The sequence below is a fragment of the Stenella coeruleoalba genome (genome assembly GCF_951394435.1).
Source record: "Stenella coeruleoalba genome assembly, chromosome: 4".
In the NCBI taxonomy this organism is placed as follows: domain Eukaryota; kingdom Metazoa; phylum Chordata; class Mammalia; order Artiodactyla; family Delphinidae; genus Stenella; species Stenella coeruleoalba.
This window is the reverse complement of record NC_137149.1, coordinates 127,132,297-127,155,463: the sequence shown is the minus strand read 5'-3', so window position 1 is coordinate 127,155,463 and position 23,167 is coordinate 127,132,297. Positions and strand designations below refer to the sequence as shown.

The following is a 23,167-nucleotide window of genomic DNA, read 5'->3' as shown; positions in this document are numbered from 1 at the left end:
AATAAAGTAATTTACGGACTAAATATGGCCATAGTGAAGAATAGTTTTTATGTTGCAGTACTGTCGAACTACTACTCTTAATCTCTCGTTTCTGCAGTTTAACATTCCTTGTATGTTAGAGTCTACCCATGAGATGGAGTGTAACAACTGCCTGGTGGAGGGGTGGTAAATTGTTGTTCTCTCTGAATACTTCCCTTGAACCTTCTTGCCATGTTCCTTTTTCTTTTCATTTAAAAAATAGATGCATCATTTGAACCTTCTGTGGCATTGGCAAGCCTTGTGCAGCACATTCCTCTTCAGATGATAACAGTTCTCATCAGGAGCCTTACTACAGATCCAAATGTAAAAGATGCAAGTATGACCCAAGCTCTTTGCAGGTACTTCTTCATAACACCATAGATGGTAATTGTAGATTTGGGAGGAGGAGATATTTTGCTGTATTTTGTGGGTAATGAAAAACTTAGGGAAATGTTTAAAACTGATATTGTGGAATCAAATATATAAAGACTCTCCAAATTAATTGAAATGAATTGTTTACCTTACTATAGGCTTGACAGGCATCCAGTAACTCACATATCTGTTTTCTATTCAGCTTTTTTAAATTCCAAAAATATAGCACACATATACACTTACTGTTCAGCCAGGAGTTGGTTGGATTATCAATATATTTTACTAATTTCTTTGCTCAGTATTGTTGCCTGCAACCTATTTCCTCCCTCTGAGATCTTTTTTTTTCTGGCTAAGTATATACTTTTACTTAGTACATACTTTTACTTTCTCTTTCAACCAGGACCTCTGGGTAATACTTTCTTAGCCTTTGTTTGAAATGGTGTTTTTTTCTTGCTTATTCCCAAGTAGATGATTTGGCAAGATACAGAATTCTAATTTAATAATTATTTTCTCTTAGCATTTTGAAAATAATACTGCATTGTCTTCTGGCATCTATTGTTGCTGATGTGGAGTCTGCAGTCAATTTGATTATCGTTCCTTTGTGAGTAGTTAGGGTCTTCTGGTAATGTTTATGCTTTTCTCTTTATCCTTGATGTTTTGCAGTTTTATTCTTATATTTCTAGGTGTAAACTTAATGTTATTTTTGCTTCTCAGAACTCTTGTGCTTTTATTAATTCAATCATTCATTCTTTCAACTATTAAAATCACATTTATTGGGCACTTACTATGAGTGCCAAGCAGTGTTTAAAAACCTCATTGAACAAATGGGTAGAAATATCCTAACGGGCTTCTAGCTGGGGAGGCAGGCAGGCAATATCAGTAACATATTTGAAGAGATACATCCTGATCTCAGAGATGCTAAAATGTGGAAAGGTACAGTCATTGGTGTTCTAGTTTAGATTACAGGACTTTTCTTGCCTTAGTGGTACATAAACTAAATTTTACATCCTAAAACTGATTTTGTTTTAGATTTCATTAAGTATGGTAAGTAAAATAATTTTGTATGTTGGATAGTGATGAGCGTTTTTGGAAAAAAGTAGATAGGAAAGCAAGAAAGCATGGGGAATGGTTTGCAATTTTAAATATGATAGATGAGGAAGGCCTCACTGAGAAGGTGACCATGAAATAAAGATATGAAGGAAATGAGGGTGCAGACCTTGTGGTGATCTAAGGGGAAGAGCATCAATACTGTCTTATAATTTACTAGTTTTTCCTTCAAAGATACCCATTTATAGAGATTATTCCAGTTATTGAGTGTCTTTATTTCAATGACTATATTTTTCTAATTGAGCTTTTCCTGTCTTCCTGTTCTTGTTTCATATCTGTCTGGTTTTGTTTTATAATTTTTTTCTATTTATTTCCTGTGTGCACATATATGTGTGTATGCATAGCACATTTAAATAAAATGTAAGAATTTATTTATTTATTTTTGGCTGTGTCAGGTCTTAGTTGTGGTGCGTGGGCTTCTCTCTAGTTGTGGTGCGTGGGCTTCTCTCTAGTTGTGGTGTGTGGGGTTCCTCTTCTCTAGTTGTGTCACGTGGGCTCTGTAGTTGTGGCACATGGGCTCTCTAGTTGTGGCACATGGGCTCTAGTTGAGGCTCATGAGCTCAGTAGTTGTGGTGTGCGGGCTTAGTTGCCCTGCAGCATGTGGGATCTTAGTTCAAGAAGAAGACAGGAACCCGCGCCCCTGCATTGTAAGGCAGATTCTTTACCACTGGACCACCAGGGAAGTCCCCTAAAATGTAAGGATTTAGAACAGTGGTTTCTGTGCACCTGTTGTAAATTACAGTCATAAAGTAACCTGTAAACTTAAGTATTTATTTTGGGTTCTCAGAAAGCTCCATGTGTACAATTCTCGCCCTCTAGCATTTAGTCTTTTTTTCCTCTTTTTTTCTTATAGTTGATTTATAATGTTCTGTATGGCACTCTTAGTCTTAATTTTTTAACCTCTTCAAAACAACCATAGTGTCCAATTTACGAATTTATTTTTAAGATATATTTGTAAATTAATTTTTACCTATGTTTCTATGGAAAGTTGTGATCCAGTTTCCATTGCATTTCCAATTTATCTGACATGATCCTATTTAACTTATAATATACCTGGAGTAATTATTCTTGTATTGCAAATGTAATTGAAAAGAATAGTAATGTTTACTTTTATCACACTCCCACCTTCTACTCCCCCATACTCTACGCTTCCCCACACATAGCACTTGTCATGCTTTACTGTCATTTTCTGTAATCCAAAGAAATGCAAATGCAGGTATTGTACAAGAACCAGATAGTAACATTAAAGTATGAAATAGGCCGGGGTAACTGAAGTAATAGGGAATGGGGTATACAAGCATTTTCTGAAAGAGAAAGCTGATCCTCAACTCCAGTTGTCTTGTTATCACAGGGAAATTTGAGTTCAGTGTTGCTAATCTGATTTTTCAAAAGGAGACTGAAATCCAGTTTTTATGTGGAGTTTTCTAATATTTAAAACATTGGAACAAATAAAACTGAAGGCTGGATCTAGCCCTTAAGCTGCTACCTACAATAAAGTGAAAATTGGCTTTATTCTCTACAAATTAAGATTAAATCTATTTTGTGGCCTTTCATAATATTGCCAATTTTAAGATTTTCAAGTTGCATGTACTTTTTTTGGCTATAGAGAGAAATGGTTTCATTTGTTCAACAAATTTGAGCTCCATTTTAATGCAGATCAAAGATTAAAGATTAAAAAACAAAACAACAAGATCGCTGTTCTTAAGCCCACAATCTAACAGAGGAAACAAGATTTATTACAACTACAGCTAACTGTTCTTTAAATAGTAAGAAATTAAATCAGCCTATCACAGTTAAGTGTCCTTAAAATTCAAAGTGTAACCAATACATGGTGGATAAGATTACTGTAGTTAACCATAAAAATAACTGATTCTATAGTGCCTTTGTCTGAGAGGATTTGAGCATACGTAAGTCCAATCAAATTGAAGCAAGACTAGAATATAATTAAAGTGTAGCCAAAGGTGTTGCATTATACGCCAGCAGAGCTTAGTTCAGATACCAGTACTAGTACTTATTGTGTGACTGTTGAGAATTTCCTAACTTTCCTTATCAGTTTGAGGGCAGAAACCATATTTTACTATTATATTCTTAGCACTTAACACAGTGCCTATTATATAATAGATACTCAAATATTTTTTGAATGAGTGGTTTCTAATTTGTGTTACTTCTGGCTTGAAATATCTTTAGGGTGGTTAGGAGATTGGGTACACATGGGATAAGATAAAGACTAGAGGCTTATGAGATGGGAAGCTAGAAATGGAGAGGATGGAGGAAAAGGCTGATTGGGTGATTAGAGATAATGAAAAGCCATGGCCAAGTGGAATTTTGTACTCTGCCCCCTCACTCTTCACTAGTACCCCCCTTAGACCTGAGCTAAAGGGAGTTCTGGCCTTGGGCCCTGTGTGCTAGGGAGCCCAACCTGGTTCTACTCTGGGACTTTGCTCCCCATGGGGAAGAGTCCATACGGCCAAAGAGATGTGCACACATATATTCCTTATCTAAACCACATGTTTTTTTGTGCACGTATTTACGCTAAAAAATATATATACAATATGTACTCATGTGTTTTCTTTTAAACAAACAAAAAACAGTTTTAAAAAGGTTTACCGGGCTTCCCTGGTGGCACAGTGGTTGAGAGTCTGCCTGCCGATGCAGGGGACATGCGTTCGTGCCCCGGTCCGGGAGGATCCCACATGCCGCGGAGCGGCTGGGCCCGTGAGCCATGGCCGCTGGGCCTGTGCGTCCGGAGCCTGTGCTCCGCAACGAGAGAGGCCACAGCAGTGAGAGGCCCGCGTACCGCAAAAAAAAAAAAGATTTACTGGCATTTTTTTCTTTTTTAATTCAACAATATCTCAGACCTTTCTGTGTTAGATCCCTGTTGCTAGATTCATATTGATCTATCTCATCTTTTAAAACTCAACATAATGTTTCATAGTATCAGTACCATAGTATATTTAGCCATTTCCTTATGATGGACATTTAGATAATTTGCATTTTTTCTGTATCATAAGCAGTGCTGCAGTGAATATACTCTTTGTACACAAATGCAAGTATCTCTACTTTCTACTTCATGTACTTAGAGTGGCCACAGACTTGTGAAAAACAGGCTAACAATAGTTGAGAGACGTGGAACAGCTGTTAGGGACTACTTTAATGACTTACAACCATCATTGTTGGCCAGAAAAACAAGAAGGGAGATAAAATGTGTGCAGGGAGCAGAGGGAACATACAAATAACTCGTAGTAAAATGAGTTTGAACTTCGGAGCCACTCTTAATGTCTGATGAAACATTTTAATCTTAAGAGCAAAAACCTTAATAAAGATAACACTCCAATGTTAATGTATTGATAGATAGTTTATAACATATCATATGAAAGTCAGTCCTTTTGACATGTTAGTTGCTCTTTTGGTCACGTGTTTATGTACTTAGTATTTATATTTTACATTTTGTACAATCAAAGTATTTATTTATTGCCACATGTGTAAATATTTGGAAGAAAGACATTCACAGTATTTCCAGTGTATTAACTCATTTAACCTTCACATCGGTCCTGTAAAATTTATCCGTAATCTACAGATAAGGAACTGAGACACAAAGAAGTGAAATAACTTACATAAGTATTTAGGGTTCCCCAGCTAATAAATGGTGAATTGAGATTTTTAAACTATATCATTCTGACTTTAAAATCCTGGTTTGTTTTACTATTTTTTTTATTATATAGTCCTCCCAATTGGATTACTGGATCAAGTAATATTAACATTTGGCCCAGTTGCTTTCCAAAAGAGTCATAGCAGTCTTTTTCATTGTGGTTGATGTGTAACATTAAGGATAGTCTCCATCATACCCCATATTACTTTATCTTTATTTCCATTAAACGGGATTGGTACTCAAAAAGAAAAACACTCATTATTACAAAATTAGGCCACTTCAGTATTTACACATTTGGTGCCCTTTTTATCTATTTGAAATTTCTTCTTGTTGTCTTTATATGGTAAGATTTTGAAAGGGATGAAGAGACCTGTTTCACAATTCAAAATATAATCTTTTTTAACACTGCATTTCATATTTAGACTGTAATCACCAGAAAGGAGAAATTTTGGTCCGTATCCATATGTCTCAGTTCAGATAGCCATATTTTTGTTTTTTTAATATTTATTTATTGGCTGCATCTGGTCTTAGTTGCGGCACGTGGGCTCTTCATTGCAGTGCACGGGCTTCTCTCTAGTTGTGGTGCAGGCTCAGTAGCTGTGGCGTGTGGGCTCAGTAGCTGCAGCACTCGGGCTTAGTTGCCCCGTGGCATGTGGGATCTTAGTTCCCTAACCAGGGATTGAACCAGTGTCCCCTGCATTGAAAGATGGATTCTTAACCACTGTACCACCAGGAAAGTCCCAGATAGCCGTATTTTAACTGTTCTTCTTAGAGTAAATTTGCCTAATAAATTATTGATACCACTCACTATATAGCATGTTTAAAACTTTGCATTTATGCAAAATGCTTGTTTATCAGAAATTATTTTTAATGCAAATATGTTATATAAGAAACTGTCAGCTTACAAGATTGGAAACTCCTTGAGTTCTAGCACCCATTATAGTCATTTCTACATCTTGAATAGTACTTTTCACAAGCAAGCTCAGTTTGAGTCACAAAGTGAGTGATTATCTAGTATAACTCGTGTTATTCCTCAATAAGTAATGTTAAAGATATTTTCAATGCTGATAGTTTTGTTTTCCTTCAATTTTCAGAATGATTGACTGGCTCTCCTGGCCGTTGGCTCAGCATGTAGACACATGGGTGATTGCACTCCTGAAAGGACTGGCAGCTGTCCAGAAGTTTACTATTTTGATAGATGTTACTTTACTGAAGATAGAACTGGTAAGTGGGAGTGTATAAATCTATTGGAATATATGGACCCATATAATAAGTCTTTTTATCTTTGGGTTGTCCCCTTTAAAGTGTCTAATTTTGAATGTGGTCTTGTTTTTGGTTTTCTTTTGAATGGGCTTTAGAAATTTAAAATGCTACTTAAGATTAGGTAATTAAAATAATTTTGCTGTTTTCAAATATTTATTACGAAAACACATTCCTCCCGTTATCTCTTGAATCCCAGCTAATCAAACTTTTACCACCATTATTCTGCCAAAGCTATCTTTGACACCAGTGCTTTCCAGTGTTGCTTAACTCAGGAGTTATTTCTCAAGCCTTCTCTCGTTGACCTGTTAGTCATTTGACATAGTTGATCACTCCCTCTTGAAACACTTTCCTGCTAGTTTCCAGGACATTATACTCTCCTGACTTTTGTCCTAGTTCACTGGCTTCTCAGTCTCCTGTAGTGGATCTTTCTAACTTTGGAGTGCCTTAGAATCATATCTCTGGTTCACTTTCTTCTCAGTCCATACTTATAGTGACCCATGGCTTTAAATAATGTCTCTAAGTTAATGACTGCCAGGTTTATATTTCAAGTCCATTATTCTCCCATGAACTCCATATTCACTTACCCAGCTTAGACAGTTGGATCTCAAGTTCAACTTATCCACAATCTAACCCCTGATTTTTCCCTCCCAGACCTGTTCTTCCCCATCTTAAATGACTGCTTCATCCTTCTACACGCTCAGGCCCAAAACCTTGAAGCTATTCTTCTCTCTTTTCATTCTCTCTCAGTCCATATCTTACAAATCCTGTTGACTCCACCTTTAAAATATATCCCGAATTCTACCACTTTTAACCAGCTACATCACTACCACCCTGGTCCAAAGTAATCATCACCCCTTGATATGTATAGATAGATAGATAGATTTTTTTTTTTTTTTTTTTTTTTTTGCGGTACGCGGGCCTCTCACTGTTGTGGTCTCTCCCGTTGCGGAGCACAGGCTCTGGACGCGCAGCCTCAGCGGCCATGACTCACGGGCCCAGCCGCTCCGCGGCACGTGGGATCTTCCCGGACCGGGGCACGAACCCGCGTCCCTTGCATCGGCAAGCGGACTCTCAACCACTGCGCCACCAGGGAAGCCCACCCCTTGCTATATTGATTGCAGTAGCCTTGCAGCTCCTGCCCTTGGTCCTCTTCAGGTGTCACACAAGGTCCTACCTGATCTGGCCCACTGCTACTTCTCTCATCCGGTCTCCCACTATTATTGCCTCAGTCTCTGTGCTTTACTTACACTGCCCTAGTTGTTATATCTCTAGTCCACCAGGGTGGAGGCCTCAGGGCCTTTGCTCTGCTTCCTACGCTCTTCTCCAAGTTATCTGTCAGACTTACTCTCATTCCTTTCAGTTTTTTTAAGTCAGGTATCACCTTTATCACGATGCATTTTTTAAATTCCGTATATAAAATAGCAGATCTTTTTGCCATTCAACACTCCCTCTTCAACATACCCTGCTTTCATAGCATTTCTCTCCCATGTTACTTTATATTGTCTCTACTCACCCTCTAGACAGTAAGCCCTGTAAGATCAGAGATTTCTTTTTTTTTAATCTACCATTGTATCTCCAGTACTTAGAATAGTGCCAAGCAGCAGTAGGTGGTCAATAAGTATTTGCTGAATGAATTGAATGAATAAAGGACCAGGGAGATATCACCTTGTAAACATGGTTTGACAGATTTTTATTTGATCAGGGAGTTTTCAGAGTTGGTTAGGTCCTTTTATTCTCTTGATCTCTGTCATATTATTTCCCAACTTTCTCCCTTTCCCAGAATTTAATAACATATTTTATGACAGAACTTCTCAGGAAAGGGGATATTCACACAAATAATTTTTGGCCCTAGGAAGATAATCACTGATTGGATTAATTATTTCCCTACCAACTCTTAAAGTGGATGTCTTGTCTTTTCTGCAGGTTTTTAATCGGCTTTGGTTTCCTCTTGTGAGACCCGGTGCTCTCACAGTTCTTTCTCACATGCTGCTTAGTTTTCAGCATTCTCCAGAGGCGTTCCATTTGGTAAGTTATGACACAAGCTTTCTACACTGAAAAGACTTGTTTTAAAATTTCAATTTAATATTGAGTCACATTTGTATTTGTGAAAACCTTGTAGGTTGGTCCTAAATCTAACTATTTTCATGTAGCTTTATGATTCCTTTTAAAATTGAGATTGTGAGATTTCCTTCCAAAGAATATGTTTTTAGAATGTTTTGGGTCTCACCAAAATTGCTCCACTTGCAATCACAACCAGCAATTGAAAGTTAAAAGTTACTCTTGTACATGGGAGATGTCACATGTCAGTGTCACTGTTGGTTGTGTGTTGCACAGGTGAACAGTGTAGGGGAAAAATGGTTTAAAACCACTGACTAGGGCTTCCCTGGTGGGGCAGTGGTTGAGAGTCCGCCTGCCGATGCAGGGGACACGTTCGTGCCCCGGTCCAGGAAGATCCTACATGCCACGGAGCAGCTGGGTCCGTGAGCCGTGGCCACTGAGCCTGTGCGTCCGGAGCCTGTGCTCTGCAACGGGAGAGGCCACAACAGTGAGACGCCTGCGTACCACAAAAAAAAAAAAAAAAAACCACTGACTGCTTTAGAATTTCAGAAGCATGAAACCATAAGTCTTTGTTTTGTTGCCCCAGAATTAGGGCTTTTCATTCTCTTTCAGGCCATATCCTACAAATTCTGTTGATTCCACCTTTAAAATATATCCAGAATCCTACCACTTTTAACCAGCTACATCACTGCTTTTGATTTGATTTGATTTTGATTATTTGATTATCAGTTATTGCAGGTGAAAAATGACAAAATGTTATTTTAGGAACCTGTCCATTTTTCTATCTAGGGGATCACAGGAAAGCAGTGGTGTATGTGGTTACGTGCTTCCTCCAAGGTCTGATCCTCAGTTTTACAGGACTAGAAACTCATTATCAACACACCCACAATGTTAAAATCTTGGGAATACTGACCCACCACAAACAAATTCAAAGGAGACTGATAAAGTGCAGAATTTCAGTTGTTGATTGTCAGCTAGAAATGTAACTAGCCTCAGAGAATTATATACTCACATAGGCTACTTGGTGCCTCATTTCCAAAATCTTCAGGCTTAATAGAAGTAAACCTTACTAACAAGTAATTACATTATACATTATCTCTTAGGGTGAGTGATTTCTGCAGTTCATTGCCCTAATTGGTGAGCTTGATCATCAGTTAATAACCTTATATCCATTACACAAACAAAACTCACACTTGAGCTAATACAGCAGCTATACTAGCAAAATCTTCCAAGGGAAAAAAAACAACTATTTTTCCCTGTCTTCAGGCATGATCATGTATAGGCCATTTGAGAAAAGGTTTATTTTCAGAATTTCTGGGAAGGAAATCATCCATTCTAATATTTATTGCTCTCCATACATTCCTTAATCTCTCTGAAAAGTCACTTTTGCTGTACTCTAAACCTATTTCTTTGCTCAATTTTTTTAAAGATAGAAGATATCTCCTTACCTTGTATTGCTTTTTTTTCCCCTGAAAATAGTAATTGAAATGGCAAATGGTTGACTTTGAAATATTTGGCTACTGAAATAAGTAAATATTAAATCATTTATTTAAAGAACAGTTAGATCTAAAGTAGAAAATTGTGATCTGGCCTAGTAAAGTCTAAAAACAAAGACCTACTAACTCTCTACATTCTGTGTGTATCCTGACCTGCTACTCAACTAAAATTAACTTGGGCATCTAGTAGTGGATCATGTGGTAGTTAAATCACCTATAACTCTAAATAACTCAGCGAAGGACTCAGGTTTAGGAGTTGCTAAGAATGAACAATAATCTGGAATCACCAGCATCATTATTCATTGTATTATACATTTAGAATATTTTAGAGCAAACTGAGATTGAAATTATAGTGTGTGTTATTATGGACCAAGTTGCTTTTCGTATGCTTTTTATAAGTGGAAAAAAAATTTTTAACAAAAGAGAAAATATCAAAGCTTCTAATTAAATAAGTTATACACATTTTCTCAAATAGTAACTTAAGTTTAATGAGTATCACAATAATGTCTGCAAATATTTAGATTTGCTCATTCAGGAAAAAAATCAACTTTCAGATATTTAGAAGGTAATAACCTGCTTGGATGTCTATCTATATGCTTGTGAAGAACTTAGTGTTATTTCCACGTCAGTGATCATTTTGACATAGGATGTAGTAGTAGACAATTATGTGTATTATCTGACTGCAGAGATCCAATCTACACTAGGAAGATTGTACGCTAGCTTTTAGAAGATTTGGTATTTGTAAATTAAACAATCATTTTAAAAATTCTTTCCTCTTCCCTTCCATCTCTGTCTCTCCTGTCACCTCTGAAGAAACAATAATTTGGATTTCTGACTATTTTAGCAAGAGAGTATCTGATAGATATGGCTTTATGGAGCAAACTTATAATTCAGATTTGCTTTGAAATGTAGAGATGATAGCAGTAGAGTGAACCATTAGGAACTGGTAGTTTTATGGTCAGATTAATACCTTTTTTGGAGGTAAGATTAAAGAAAGTGGTGCAAAAGCTAAAGTGTGATTTCAGACCTCAAAGCACAAGAGTAAAACCAGAGACAGCAGAATGAGAATAGCAGTGTTAATTTAAGAATATGATTTTCTTTCTACAGGAAGGAAGGGAGTTGATTGGGATATAACTATAATTGTTGTCACTGCTGTTTGATGATAAGTCCATAGAGCTATAACTTCACTTTTATCACGAGTTAGACGAGTAAGATGCTTTTTACATGTGAACTGTAAATATGTAGTATCAGATTATAAGTAATAATTAGTTGAGACAAGTATAGCACCGTACTAATGGAATGAGCCATTACTGCATAATAGAATTTATTTTATTTTGTTAATAACCTCTTAAATATGTGATTGGCTCTGTATTGACTTTTTATTGTAATTTTATAATGAAAGGACATTGTTGTGCTTATTATCAGTATTAATAGTTTTCTACATATTTATGAGCAATGAGCATTTTAGATTTCGCCTTCATTTTTAACCCCAATTCCTTAAAAATAAGAGAAATTTCTAATTCACTTTAGTTTTAGAACTGTCTCTTCTTTTCGGAGGTGGGGCATAGGGATTGTTAGCAAGGATAACCATGCTTACATAAGACACCGACCGTAAAATAGAGGTAGTCCCTTATCTTAAAGAGAGGTACTGCTGTAGCCTGAGCTGTAATTTTATTTTTATTTATTTATTTATAATTTTATTTATTTGTTTATTTATGGCTGTGTTGGGTCTTTGCGCCTGGGCTTTCTCTAGTTGCGGCGAGTGGGGGCTACTCTTCGTTGCGGTGCACGGGCTTCTCATTGCGGTGGCTTCTCTTGTTGCAGAGCACGGGCTCTAGGCACGCGGGCTTCAGTAGTTGTGGCTCATGGGCTCTAGAGAGCAGGCTCAGTAGTTGTGGCACACGGGCTTAGTTGCTCCGCAGCATGTGGGATCTTCCTGGACCAGGGCTTGAACCTGTGTCCCCTGCATTGTCAGGAGGATTCTTATCCACTGCGCCACTGGGGAAGTCTGATCTGTAATTTTAGTTACATGCATAAATTATCTTGAAGGTTTTTTGAAGTAGACTTTAATGTTCACACTCCTGTATAATTCTTTCAAGTGAAAAATCTAAAATTCACACTAGATGGAGCTCTTAAGCTAATTCTGGGTTTATCTTTTAAAACTTTCTCCCTACTGAACAATCTGGTAAATATAATAGCCCTAACATTTTTCAACTTAAGCCATTTTTTAGAATGGTGGCAGTGACTAAGGCTCCTATTTTGTACCTTAATTTGTTTGTACCTTAGTTTTAGATGGAGTCTAAGAATGAGGAGAGGGGTCTTATATGGAATTACAATTATATGTGATTTAAACCTAGATTTACCTTGATATTCTAGAAATGTTTAGCTTCATAACTTTTTTAGAAAAAGGCAGTGACTAAACATACAGAAAAGCATTTGCTGATCATGTAACATTTGCATTCCATTTGTAGGCTAGAGGATTTGTTGACAATTTGTATAAATAGAGGAATGTTTGTCTTCTTTTCTGTTCAGATTGTTCCTCATGTAGTTAATTTGGTTCACTCCTTCAAAAGTGATGGTCTGCCTTCCAGTACAACCTTCCTAGTGCAATTAACAGAACTGATACACTGTATGATGTATCATTATTCTGGATTTCCAGATCTCTACGAACCTATCCTGGAAGCAATAAAGGTATGATAATAGTTGCACCAGTATTTGCGGAGCTGCAGCCCATGATGTGATAGATGAATGCGGTGAAACATTCCTATAAGCAGCTATTCATTTTACTATTTTATGGAACTATGCCTTTTATATGTAATAAAATATGTAATTGGAATCAAGTTTCATTAATTTTTAGGGAGTAATCTCTTATTTACTATAACTAATCTAAATTAATAACCATATTTCTTCAGTTCTACAATGCCAACAATGATAAGGTGTCCCTGTAAATTTGTAATACCTTTGGGGGAGATTTGGTTTAAAAAATGCTACATTAAGTTAATACATACATCAGAGTTGCATCCCAATATCAGAAACGTTAAAATATGTAAGATATGTCTTAGAATCAAGGAAAGACACTTTAATAAAATATTTGACTTACGTTTCTTCTGTTTTTTATTTCATTTTTGCTATGCATTGTTCATGAATGTCCATATTTCATAGAATCTTTACTTGAATTATTTGTGAACTTACTGGTTTTCAACTTTGTATAGATAACTGGATCTAAAAAGCGTTGATTCTGTTTGTCTTGAAAAATGGGTCACAATAAGCACACTTTCCTCTTAGTAGATTTATTGCGTGATCAGGGTAGAGTGAAAGAATTGAAGAACTTGCCTCAGCTAGGTGTATTCAGAAGTTATTACAAATCATTTCTATTAACAGTGTTCCTTTTTGAGATCTGAAATAAAATATAAGGTCTCATTATCTTTACTTCTTATGTATCTGAAGTGAATTCAGAGCATGCTCTTTTTACTGTAGAGTTAGCTAAATCAAACTGAGCCCAGAACACAAGACTGTTCAGCAATTATTGTGTACTAGTGGTATGACAGTTTGACACTTCAGAAGTAAATGTCTTTATGTATAAAAGGGTTTTTTTGGGGTTTTTTTGTTTTCTTTTTTTACTTTTTTTTTTGAACTTTAGAATTCTATTTTTTTACACAGCAGGTTCTTATTAGTTATCCATTTCATACATATTAGTGTATACATGTCAATCCCAGTCTCCCAGTTCATCCCACCACCACCACCCCCCGCCACTTTCCCCTCTTGGTGTCCATACGTTTGTTCTCTACATCTGTGTCTCTATTTCTGCCCTGCAAACTCGTTTTTGTCATGGATTTGATAGTAATGTTAATCTCTTTCTGCAGTGTCGCTGTGTCCATAGATGAAAGCTATTGCTGTTGTTAAATGTCATTCTTCACTGCTGAATGTTGAAAATTCTGATAACTGAAATAGGCTCGGAAGAATCAAGGATCTCCCTCTTAAACCAAGGGAAGCACTTTCCATTAGCTGTCAGCAACAACAACAGCAAAATCAAATCCAAAGATTAAAATTCCTTCAGAAAATGTTTTCTGAGCTCTAAGTACCTTCGATGGTAATAGTCCAAAAAAGCCTGAATGATTTTACCAACTTTCCTTATTCTCCAGTGCTCTACTCATGCTTGAAACCACTTACACTTATATCTCATATGTCACAAAGCAGGGAAGAAACTGTATCCTGTAATAATTTTTCTATATGGTTAAACATGAGATTGAGTTTTATTTCTTAAAGTCAGAGGTCATTGTGCTTAGATGCTTTCATTTTTCATTCCCTGATTACTTTGAGCTTTTATTTCTAAGGGTTAGTACTGGGTAAATATTAGTATTGAATGAAAAGGAGATATTATTTTCACTACAAAATTTGAAAGCAAATTGTTTGTTAAGCTTATTCAATTCTGTACTAATTTAAGTCCTTATTCTACTGCCTTTGAATAGCACTGCAATATACTCTCTGATGTCAGAGGTTTATTTTGAAAACATTTTGCTGGCAAATAGGAAATATAAATAATTCAAATGTGACTTCAATTCCTGGTTCTTGAGTATTCCTCAGCTTGATAAACTCTACCTTAGGAGATACTTATTCATTTTAGGAGACAATTATTTTTGCCATGTAGTGTAATTTGATTTTTTGATGACTGCTCAAGTATTATCAGTGATTTCCAAACTAAGTGGGAGAAAACAAAGGTTAAGTGTCAGTGGAAGAATCTTGTTTATGGTGTTAACTTAATAAAAAAAAGTTTATATTTTTACACTACTTTTCCTCTTTATGATCTACAGGATTTTCCTAAGCCCAGTGAAGAGAAGATTAAACTGATTCTCAGTCAAAGTGCCTGGACTTCTCAATCCAATTCTTTGGCATCTTGCTTGTCTAGACTTTCTGGAAAATCTGAAACTGGGAAAACTGGTCTTATTAATCTAGGGAATACATGTTATATGAACAGTGTTATACAAGCACTGTTTATGGCCACAGAGTAAGTTTAAATTTGAGCTTTTTTGTTTGTTTGTTTTCATTTTAACTGTAGAAATTGTTGCATGTTGATGAAATGTAAATGGTGGGACTATCTTCACATTATTTCCTATATATGGCAGAAATATTCATATTTTCATATAATTACCTTATTCAGAAATGAATTGCTTTTACTGCTCAGGAACTTCTAAAATGTTAACTTATATAAATTCTACTTCATGTTTATATTATATATTGCATTTAGAGTCTTTTGAATTACTCCAAGTTGATATTTATTAATGTAACAGAGGTATTGATTGAGCTTATTTCAGAATTTAAGGGTCCTCAAGTACTAATTTGTTATTATCCTGTTTCTTTTAACCTGTGTATCTTTTAAGGTGGTCATGTTTTTTCTGCTTATAGATATTTTGCTGTTTTATCAGATCAATAACTCCTTTGTTGCTGTTAAGGAAATTCAAGCTCTGCTTCCCACCCCAAGTTGATAGATACTGAACAACTGTATAAACAGACATGTTTCTTTGCCGTCTTACAGATTTACTTTCAAATTCATTTTCTTTTGCAGCCAAGCAAATAGGAAATCAGAGGTTGTTAGCTATGTGAATACAATCTGTAAAGGTACAAAATAATGATAAATTTTCCTGAAGGCAAAAGCATGGTTGAATTTTTCTCTTCTGTACCAATAGAGTATTCATGGGACTTGAGCAAAGATGTTTACAAATTGAGTTCTAAGCCCGTGTAAGTTTTTATGCCTACATAGAGGAATCATAAACTGAAAGATAAAGAGTTTAGCTTTATTTTCTTTCCTGGCCTCAGAATATACTGTCAACACTAAGGTGTTTTTCATTTGGTCTAGTGTTTTCTTTTGTCTTTCGGTTTGTTTGTATTTGGGATTTTTTTTTTTTTTAAGAAAATGTATACTCTTAGACACAAGTGATACTAGGCATAAAGCTAAAGTAATCCATGTCTCACCACCAGAGGTCATCTAATCCAGCCGTCTCATTTTACAGATGATAGAGAAAGCAGAGACCCAAAGCAGTTATAACTGGCAACCACAATTCAAAGAGCACATCTTATTGTACAGTGGCCAATACTATCTCAGAATAAGCAGACAGGATATTTTATTTCTTTGGTAATATGTAAATTCTTTGTGGTTTTAAAAAAATAAATCTAGAAGTACATAAAATAAAAATCAGACATTCCCATCCCCAAGGGTAATTTGTTAACAGTTTTGCTTGTATTGTTCCAAACCTATTTTTTGTACAGAGATAAGATTTATCTAGTACAAGAACAAATGAATTGTTTTTTTAAAAATGTGTTTATAAAGGATCCTATTTATATATTCTTTTCCAGCCACTTGTTTTTTTTCTTTTAATGATTTGTGTTGGAAAGAGTCCCACGTTAGTACAAATGACAGAACTGTGTCATTCTGAGTAAATAGGTGTACCATGATTTATTTAATCATATTCCTCTGATGAATATTAGATTGTTTTGCTTATAATTAATATCTTTCTGCCCATATGCAGTTATAGAGGATATTCTTTGAATAGGGTATGCCAAATTGCTTCCAGAAAGGCTATAGCATTTGAACTTGCATACGAATACATGATTGTACCTATGACCCCATGCCTTTAGCAGTACTTGATATAATCAGTCTTTAAAAATTTTTCCAATCTGGAGGAAAATGTGTATTGCTGACCATTACAGAGTTTTTCCCTCTCTAGTTTTCTTTGTTCATTTGTGTTTATTTTTTGAATAACCTATTTTTTCCATTGTGCACCTGTTGGGTCCTTTTCTTTTTCATACTGATTTATATATACTATGGGTGATAATCCTTTGTTTCATGCTTTCTTCCAGTCAGTATGATTCAAATTTGTGGAGTGTTTTGTTTGCAATTTTTTTATTTTATGTAGTCAAATCTGCTATTTATCATTTATAGTGTCTGAATTTTAGGAAGCCTTCCCCTCTATACCCCTTCCCCACCTTTTTTTTTCTTTTAAATACTTCAGTACTTTTTTTTTTTTTCTTCAGTACTTTTGTATTTTACATTTAGCTCATTACTCCTCTGTGGCATCTGTAATGATGTGAAATCTTAATCTAATTCCATTTTTTTTCCAAATGGATACCCATTTGTTCCTATACTGTTTTTTGTATAGCTTCTTTTCCCATCTGGCACTAGTACCACACTCTTTAAATCACTCTAACTTCATAGTAGTTTTGATGACGGCATATTTTTTTATTTCATGCAGATGTGAAAGAATTCAAAAGTTGTTTACTTAAGTTATTAGTTAATAGCTTAATCTATTTCTATTTGCTAATCCAGAAGATAGGAATAATATGTGACTGCACGTGGCCATTGCCAGGCCATGTAGTAAGAGTTCAATTACCGTCATTCTCTTCCTTCTTCACTACATGGTAGGCAGTGAATTTGCCAGGTAAAGGGCCTTCAGGTAAGTGAAATTTTACTTTGAGGATAATAAGTTCTTGAACTAACTTCCTTTTAGCTTTTAAAAAAATGCATCGTGTGTATACATGTATACAAAAATCATTATATTTTATTATCTTTCAGTTTCAGGAGACAAGTATTATCTTTAAATCTAAATGGGTGCAATTCATTAATGAAAAAATTACAGCATCTTTTTGCCTTTTTGGCTCATACACAGGTGAGTGTGTGTGTAGTGTGTATATGTTAATTGCATTGAAAATCTTCTTTAAACTTCACATTATACCAAACTTGGTGAACCTTTTTAACTGATGAAATAATATATATCCTCCCAACACAACAAATCCACATAGAAATCTAAAAAGATACTGCCTAAAATCAGGATATGCTCTAAGTTTTTATTTCTCCCTTCTGCTTTCCATTCTTGTAGATGAATATTTTACTGACTCATTATACTGATTATTATATATCTGATTTTCTATCCAAAAGTTAAGCTCCTTCATGAAGAAATCGTTAAAAATGAATCTTTAATATTAAGTTTATAGATACTAATTGGTAGATCTTCACAGTAATGAACAATTAAAATAATTTTGTGGCATCTTGGCTTCTTTTTTATCTCATTTCTAACATATGTACCCTTTAATTATGACTACTTCTAAGCTCTAGAACTAATGGATAAACTGTTTACCTATTCTAGAGCTTAAAATTTTGTGATAATCATTTATGTCCACAGATTAATCCAAGGAAATGAGTTTATACTAATGGCAAGAACATCACATAGTAAACAGACATTTATTGAGAGACACAATATGCAGTCTGATAAGCATTCAAAAAGGAATCCTTATGCTTGAGGAACTTATACTTTAAGTTTTGAGTAATACATATGAATAATATATATCATTTATAAATAATACATATTATTTTCTGGTTATACTCTGATTGTCTTAGTTTCACAGAGGTCTAAAGGAGTAGGTAGTTACAGCCAGAAGAGAAGATAGATTCGGAATCGGTGGAATTGAGTTGATAGGAATGGTTTGTTTCCTGTCTACAAGCTGAGAAATATCTCAGGTATAACTTCTTAAATGGAAAGAATCAAGACAAGATTGACATGAGATGATGGCCTATGAGATACTCAAAGGATCATTTATACTATTCTCTATCTGGGGGAAATATGTTCATATATTAAATTTAACATCTCAGGACCAAGGGAGATGAAATCTCCTCCCTGCAACTCCCCCCAAACATTGTTTTCTAGTAAATGGATTTATGCACTTGCTTTATCACTAGTCTGTATTTACTGTATACTGTATAGAGTCGGCCCTTGAACATCACAGGTCTGAACTGCAGGAGTCCACTTACACATGGATTTTTTTCAATAAATATGTACTATAGTACTACATAATCCATGGTGGTTTGAGTCAGCAGATGCAGAACCACAGATACATGAACAGATACACAGTATAACTTCTCAGTATACTGTAAAGTTTTTGACTAAGCAGAGGATAGGCACCCCAACCCCTATGTTGTTCAGTGGTCAGCTGTATAATATATATGTGTGTATCTCTGCGTATACATGTAGATATTAATACATTATATATACTATATTAACTTATTAAGTCAGAGCTATTGGGAAAAAATTTTTAGGAGGCTTCCAAACTCCCAATAAAAGACAAAAGGAATTAACAGGAGAACCTAATTAAAGTTCTGTCATAGTTGAGACCCTATCTGATAGCAGCCTGACAAGGATTGTTTTAGGGAGATTTTCCCTATATAATTTAAAAGGCTTTTCTTCTTATAATTAATAAAACTAACATTTATTGAGCATTTAAATTTGTCTAGCTCCTGTGCTAAGTGGTTTACATATATTATCTCTTAATCCTCAAAATCAATCTATGAGGTAATAAGGTAGCATACCCATTTTACAGGTGAAGAAGTAGGGCTTACATTACTTGCTTTCATGGTCATGCAAACAAACAGCAAGATTGGAATGTAAACCAAATGATTCTGGAACCCATGTTCAACCAGTCCACCAAATTCCTTTCCTTCAAAAAACCATAAACACTCCTATTTTGATAAAAAAATTTCCTTAACTGAGAACTCTGTCATATACCACAAATAAATTATAAATTTTCAAGTTATAATCACGACTCTTCAGATGCCTTTTTCAGTTCTTTTCTTTTTTTGTCATGGCAAAATCTAGGATTTCAACCTAGCTTGCTCTGAAGTCCACTAGCAGCCACTTCACTAAACTGCCTCTGTACTAAAAAAAAGAAAGAAAGTCAGCAACCAGTGAAAAGTCCCTAGCCAGTGTGTTCATATTCTGTACATTTATGACATGTGTACCCAGTCAAGGAAATTTTCACCTAAAATAAGTACGCATGGCTCTGTAGAGTATGCCCCTTATTACTTTAGCAAGGATATATATTCACTAACATTTTTTTCAGATTTGATTTTTTTTTTTAATTGTGGACTCAAGCACATAGAGGGTAATGCCAGGAGCATTATATTAATTTAAAGAGACTTGGGTTCTGATATAATCCCCTCTGCCATTAATTTAGCTATATGACCTTGGGCAAGTCCCATAGTTTCTCTAGATCTTAATTCTCATCTGCAGAATAAGAAGTTATGACTGAAAGTTACCTAAATTTATTTCTAACTAATTTTATGTGCCCTCATGTTTGGCACTTTGTGGTAAAGGTTAAGCCAGTGTAATTTTAGTAATCTTTATTAAGCATTATATATTAAGATTTCAGTTATTTGGTTCATGGTGTGAGAATCACTCCCTTGTGTTTTCTCTGTCAAAAGAGAGAAGCGTATGCACCTCGGATATTCTTTGAGGCTTCCAGACCTCCATGGTTTACCCCCAGATCACAACAAGACTGTTCTGAATACCTCAGGTTTCTACTAGACAGGTAAGAAGTATTTCTAAAGCTATGATTTGAATTATGTTCTTTCATAACAGATTATTTCTACAAAACATCATTTCCTTTAAAGACATATTTCAACTGTTAATCCCTAAAATACCTTGCATTTATTGTATTTTTTAAAGTGTTCTTTTGTTTTCAATTTGGTTTCTTTTTTAAATTTTCTTACTTTAGACCAGCTGTTCTCAAAGTGTGGTACAAGGACCCCTAGGGGTTCCCAGAACACTTTCAGGGCTCTTCCCTTTTCGAACTGCACATCTGTTTATATGTAGTTGAGGCCAGATTTTCTTCATATACTTCATCCAGAACAACATATCACGATAGACTGAATGCAGGGCAGATATGAGGATCCAGCCTGTCTTCTATTAAGCCAGATACTTGAAGTATTGGCAAAATGTAAAACAGCGCCATTCTTCTAAGTTTTGGGGGGTTTAGAAAATATAACTATTTTTTTATTTTAAAAAATGTTATTTATATTAACATGTAATGAGTTTATTATTGTTTTTAAATGTAATATTACTTTTATTCTCAATTTTTGAATACAGTAAATATTAATAGGTATAACCACATAAATGAAAGCTCTTAGGTTCCTCAATTTTGTTTAAGAGTATAAAGGCATCCTGAGACAAAAAAAATTAATAACTGCTCTTTAAACCAGTTCATAATTCAGTGGGTTTGGTAAATTTTATTGTCTTCTTACCACTTAGTTAATAAAACCTATTATCTTCCTGTATTTCCCTGTCTTTGCCTCCCTTCTGTTATGTGAATGACTAGTAAAGTTAGTTGAACTCAACCTTCCTTCCATTCAGCAAGGATATGTTGAGTAGTTTCTTTGTGCCAGGCTTTCTGTGAAGTGTCAGGCAAACAAAGATATATAAGACAGTTAGTGGACATGTATAATTAACTATAATAAGTGCTATAAAATAGCAGTATGACGAAAGTGTAATGAGAATATAGCGTAGGAACAGTTCCTAACTTCTCTTCTGATCTACCTTCTCAAACTGTTCAATATTCCTCTTGATTAAAGGAGGAGAAACTTGATTTTTTTTTAGTTAAGCATTATATTTGATAAGAATAATTTGGCTATTTATATAGGCAACCAATATTTTAAAGTAGAAATGACATTTAAATTTAAGCAAAGTAGCTATATAATGATATACTCTTCTACAGGCTCCATGAAGAAGAAAAGATCTTGAAAGTTCAGTCCTCACACAAGCTTTCTGAAAGTCTGGGGTGCAGTGAAACTTCTTTACAAGAAGTAGCCAATAAGGCAGCTGTACTAACAGAGACCCCTTGCACAAGTGATAGTGAGAAGACATTAATCGAAAAAATGTTTGGAGGAAAACTACAAACTCACATATGTTGTTTGAACTGCAGGAGTACCTCACAAAAAGTGGAAGCCTTTACAGATCTTTCACTTGCCTTTTGTCCTTCCTCTTCTATGGAAAACTTGTCTTTTCAAGAACCGGCATCATCACCCAGTACACAAGATGGTGGTCTAATGCAGGCCAGTGTACCTGGTCCTTCAAAAGAACCAGGAGTCTGTAATCCATCAACAGCTGCCTTTGCCTGTTACTCAGCTGTGAATGAAAGAATGGTGGATAGTCCTGATGAGTTTCGCTGTAGTGAAGACACTTCTGTCCCTAATGACTCTAACAAGATGCTTGTTAATAAAGATGTACCTCAGAAAGCAGGAGGTGAAACCACATCTTCAGTAACTGACTTACTAAATTATTTTTTGGCTCCAGAGATTCTTACTGGTGACAACCAATATTATTGTGAAAACTGTGCCTCTCTGCAGAATGCTGAGAAAACTATGCAAATCACGGAGGAACCTGAATACCTTATTCTTACTCTCCTAAGATTTTCATATGATCAGAAGTATCATGTGAGAAGAAAAATCCTAGACAATGTGTCACTGCCACTGGTTTTGGAGTTGCCAGTTAAAAGAACTACTTCTTTCTCTTCGTTGTCAGAAAGTTGGTCTTTAGATGTTGACTTCACTGATATTAGTGAGAATCTAGCTAAAAAATTAAAGCCTTCTGGGACTGAAGAAGCTTGCTCCCCAAAATTGGTGCCCTATCTATTGAGTTCTGTTGTCGTTCACTCTGGTGTATCCTCTGAAAGCGGACATTACTATTCTTATGCCAGAAACATCACAGGTACAGAGTCCTCATACCAGATGTGCCACCAGCCCGAAACTCTGACATTAGCCTCCTCCCAGAGTCATTTATTAGGGAGAGATAGTCCCAGTGCAGTTATTGAACAGGATTTGGAAAATAAGGAAATGTCAAAAGAATGGTTTTTATTTAATGACAGCAGAGTGACGTTTACTTCATTTCAGTCAGTCCAGAAAATTACGAGTAGGTTTCCCAAGGACACAGCTTATGTGCTGTTGTATAAAAAACAGAACAGCACTAATGGTTTAAGTGGGAATAATTCAACCACTGGACTCTGGGTAAATGGAGACCCACCTCTACAGAAAGAACTAATGGATGCTATAACAAAAGACAATAAACTATATTTACAGGTAAGTTGGAAATATAAGCTTCATCATTTGTGGAAAATATTTAAACAATTGACAGGTGGTTAAATGAGTGCCTTAATTTTGAAATCCAACTTCTGCATTTTTAAGGAATTTACAACGAGGTGATTTGAAATTTGAATCTGGGTTTATATGAAATGGGTTCAACCTATATAGCTAAATTTTCTTTCTAATGTTACAAATTAGTAATGAAAAGTCACAAGTACATGCAGTATAGAAGCACTTGTTTGTTTTTTTTCTGTTTTTTTTTAACATCTTTATTGCAGTATAATTGCTTTACAATGGTGTGTTAGT

General features: G+C 35.3%; 1 protein-coding gene across 1 annotated transcript in view; it reads left to right on the top strand.

The window, feature by feature from the left end:
- Positions 1 to 23,167, top strand: part of USP38 (ubiquitin specific peptidase 38) — a 34,788-nt gene that overhangs the window by 2,469 nt on the left and 9,152 nt on the right. Inside the window, exons 2-9 of the mRNA XM_079920748.1 lie at positions 242 to 377; positions 6,241 to 6,370; positions 8,333 to 8,434; positions 12,496 to 12,654; positions 14,775 to 14,968; positions 17,531 to 17,624; positions 20,210 to 20,316; positions 21,499 to 22,858. Coding sequence (XP_079776874.1) covers positions 242 to 377; positions 6,241 to 6,370; positions 8,333 to 8,434; positions 12,496 to 12,654; positions 14,775 to 14,968; positions 17,531 to 17,624; positions 20,210 to 20,316; positions 21,499 to 22,858 — 2,282 coding nt within the window. The remainder of the gene's footprint in view (positions 1 to 241; positions 378 to 6,240; positions 6,371 to 8,332; positions 8,435 to 12,495; positions 12,655 to 14,774; positions 14,969 to 17,530; positions 17,625 to 20,209; positions 20,317 to 21,498; positions 22,859 to 23,167) is intronic.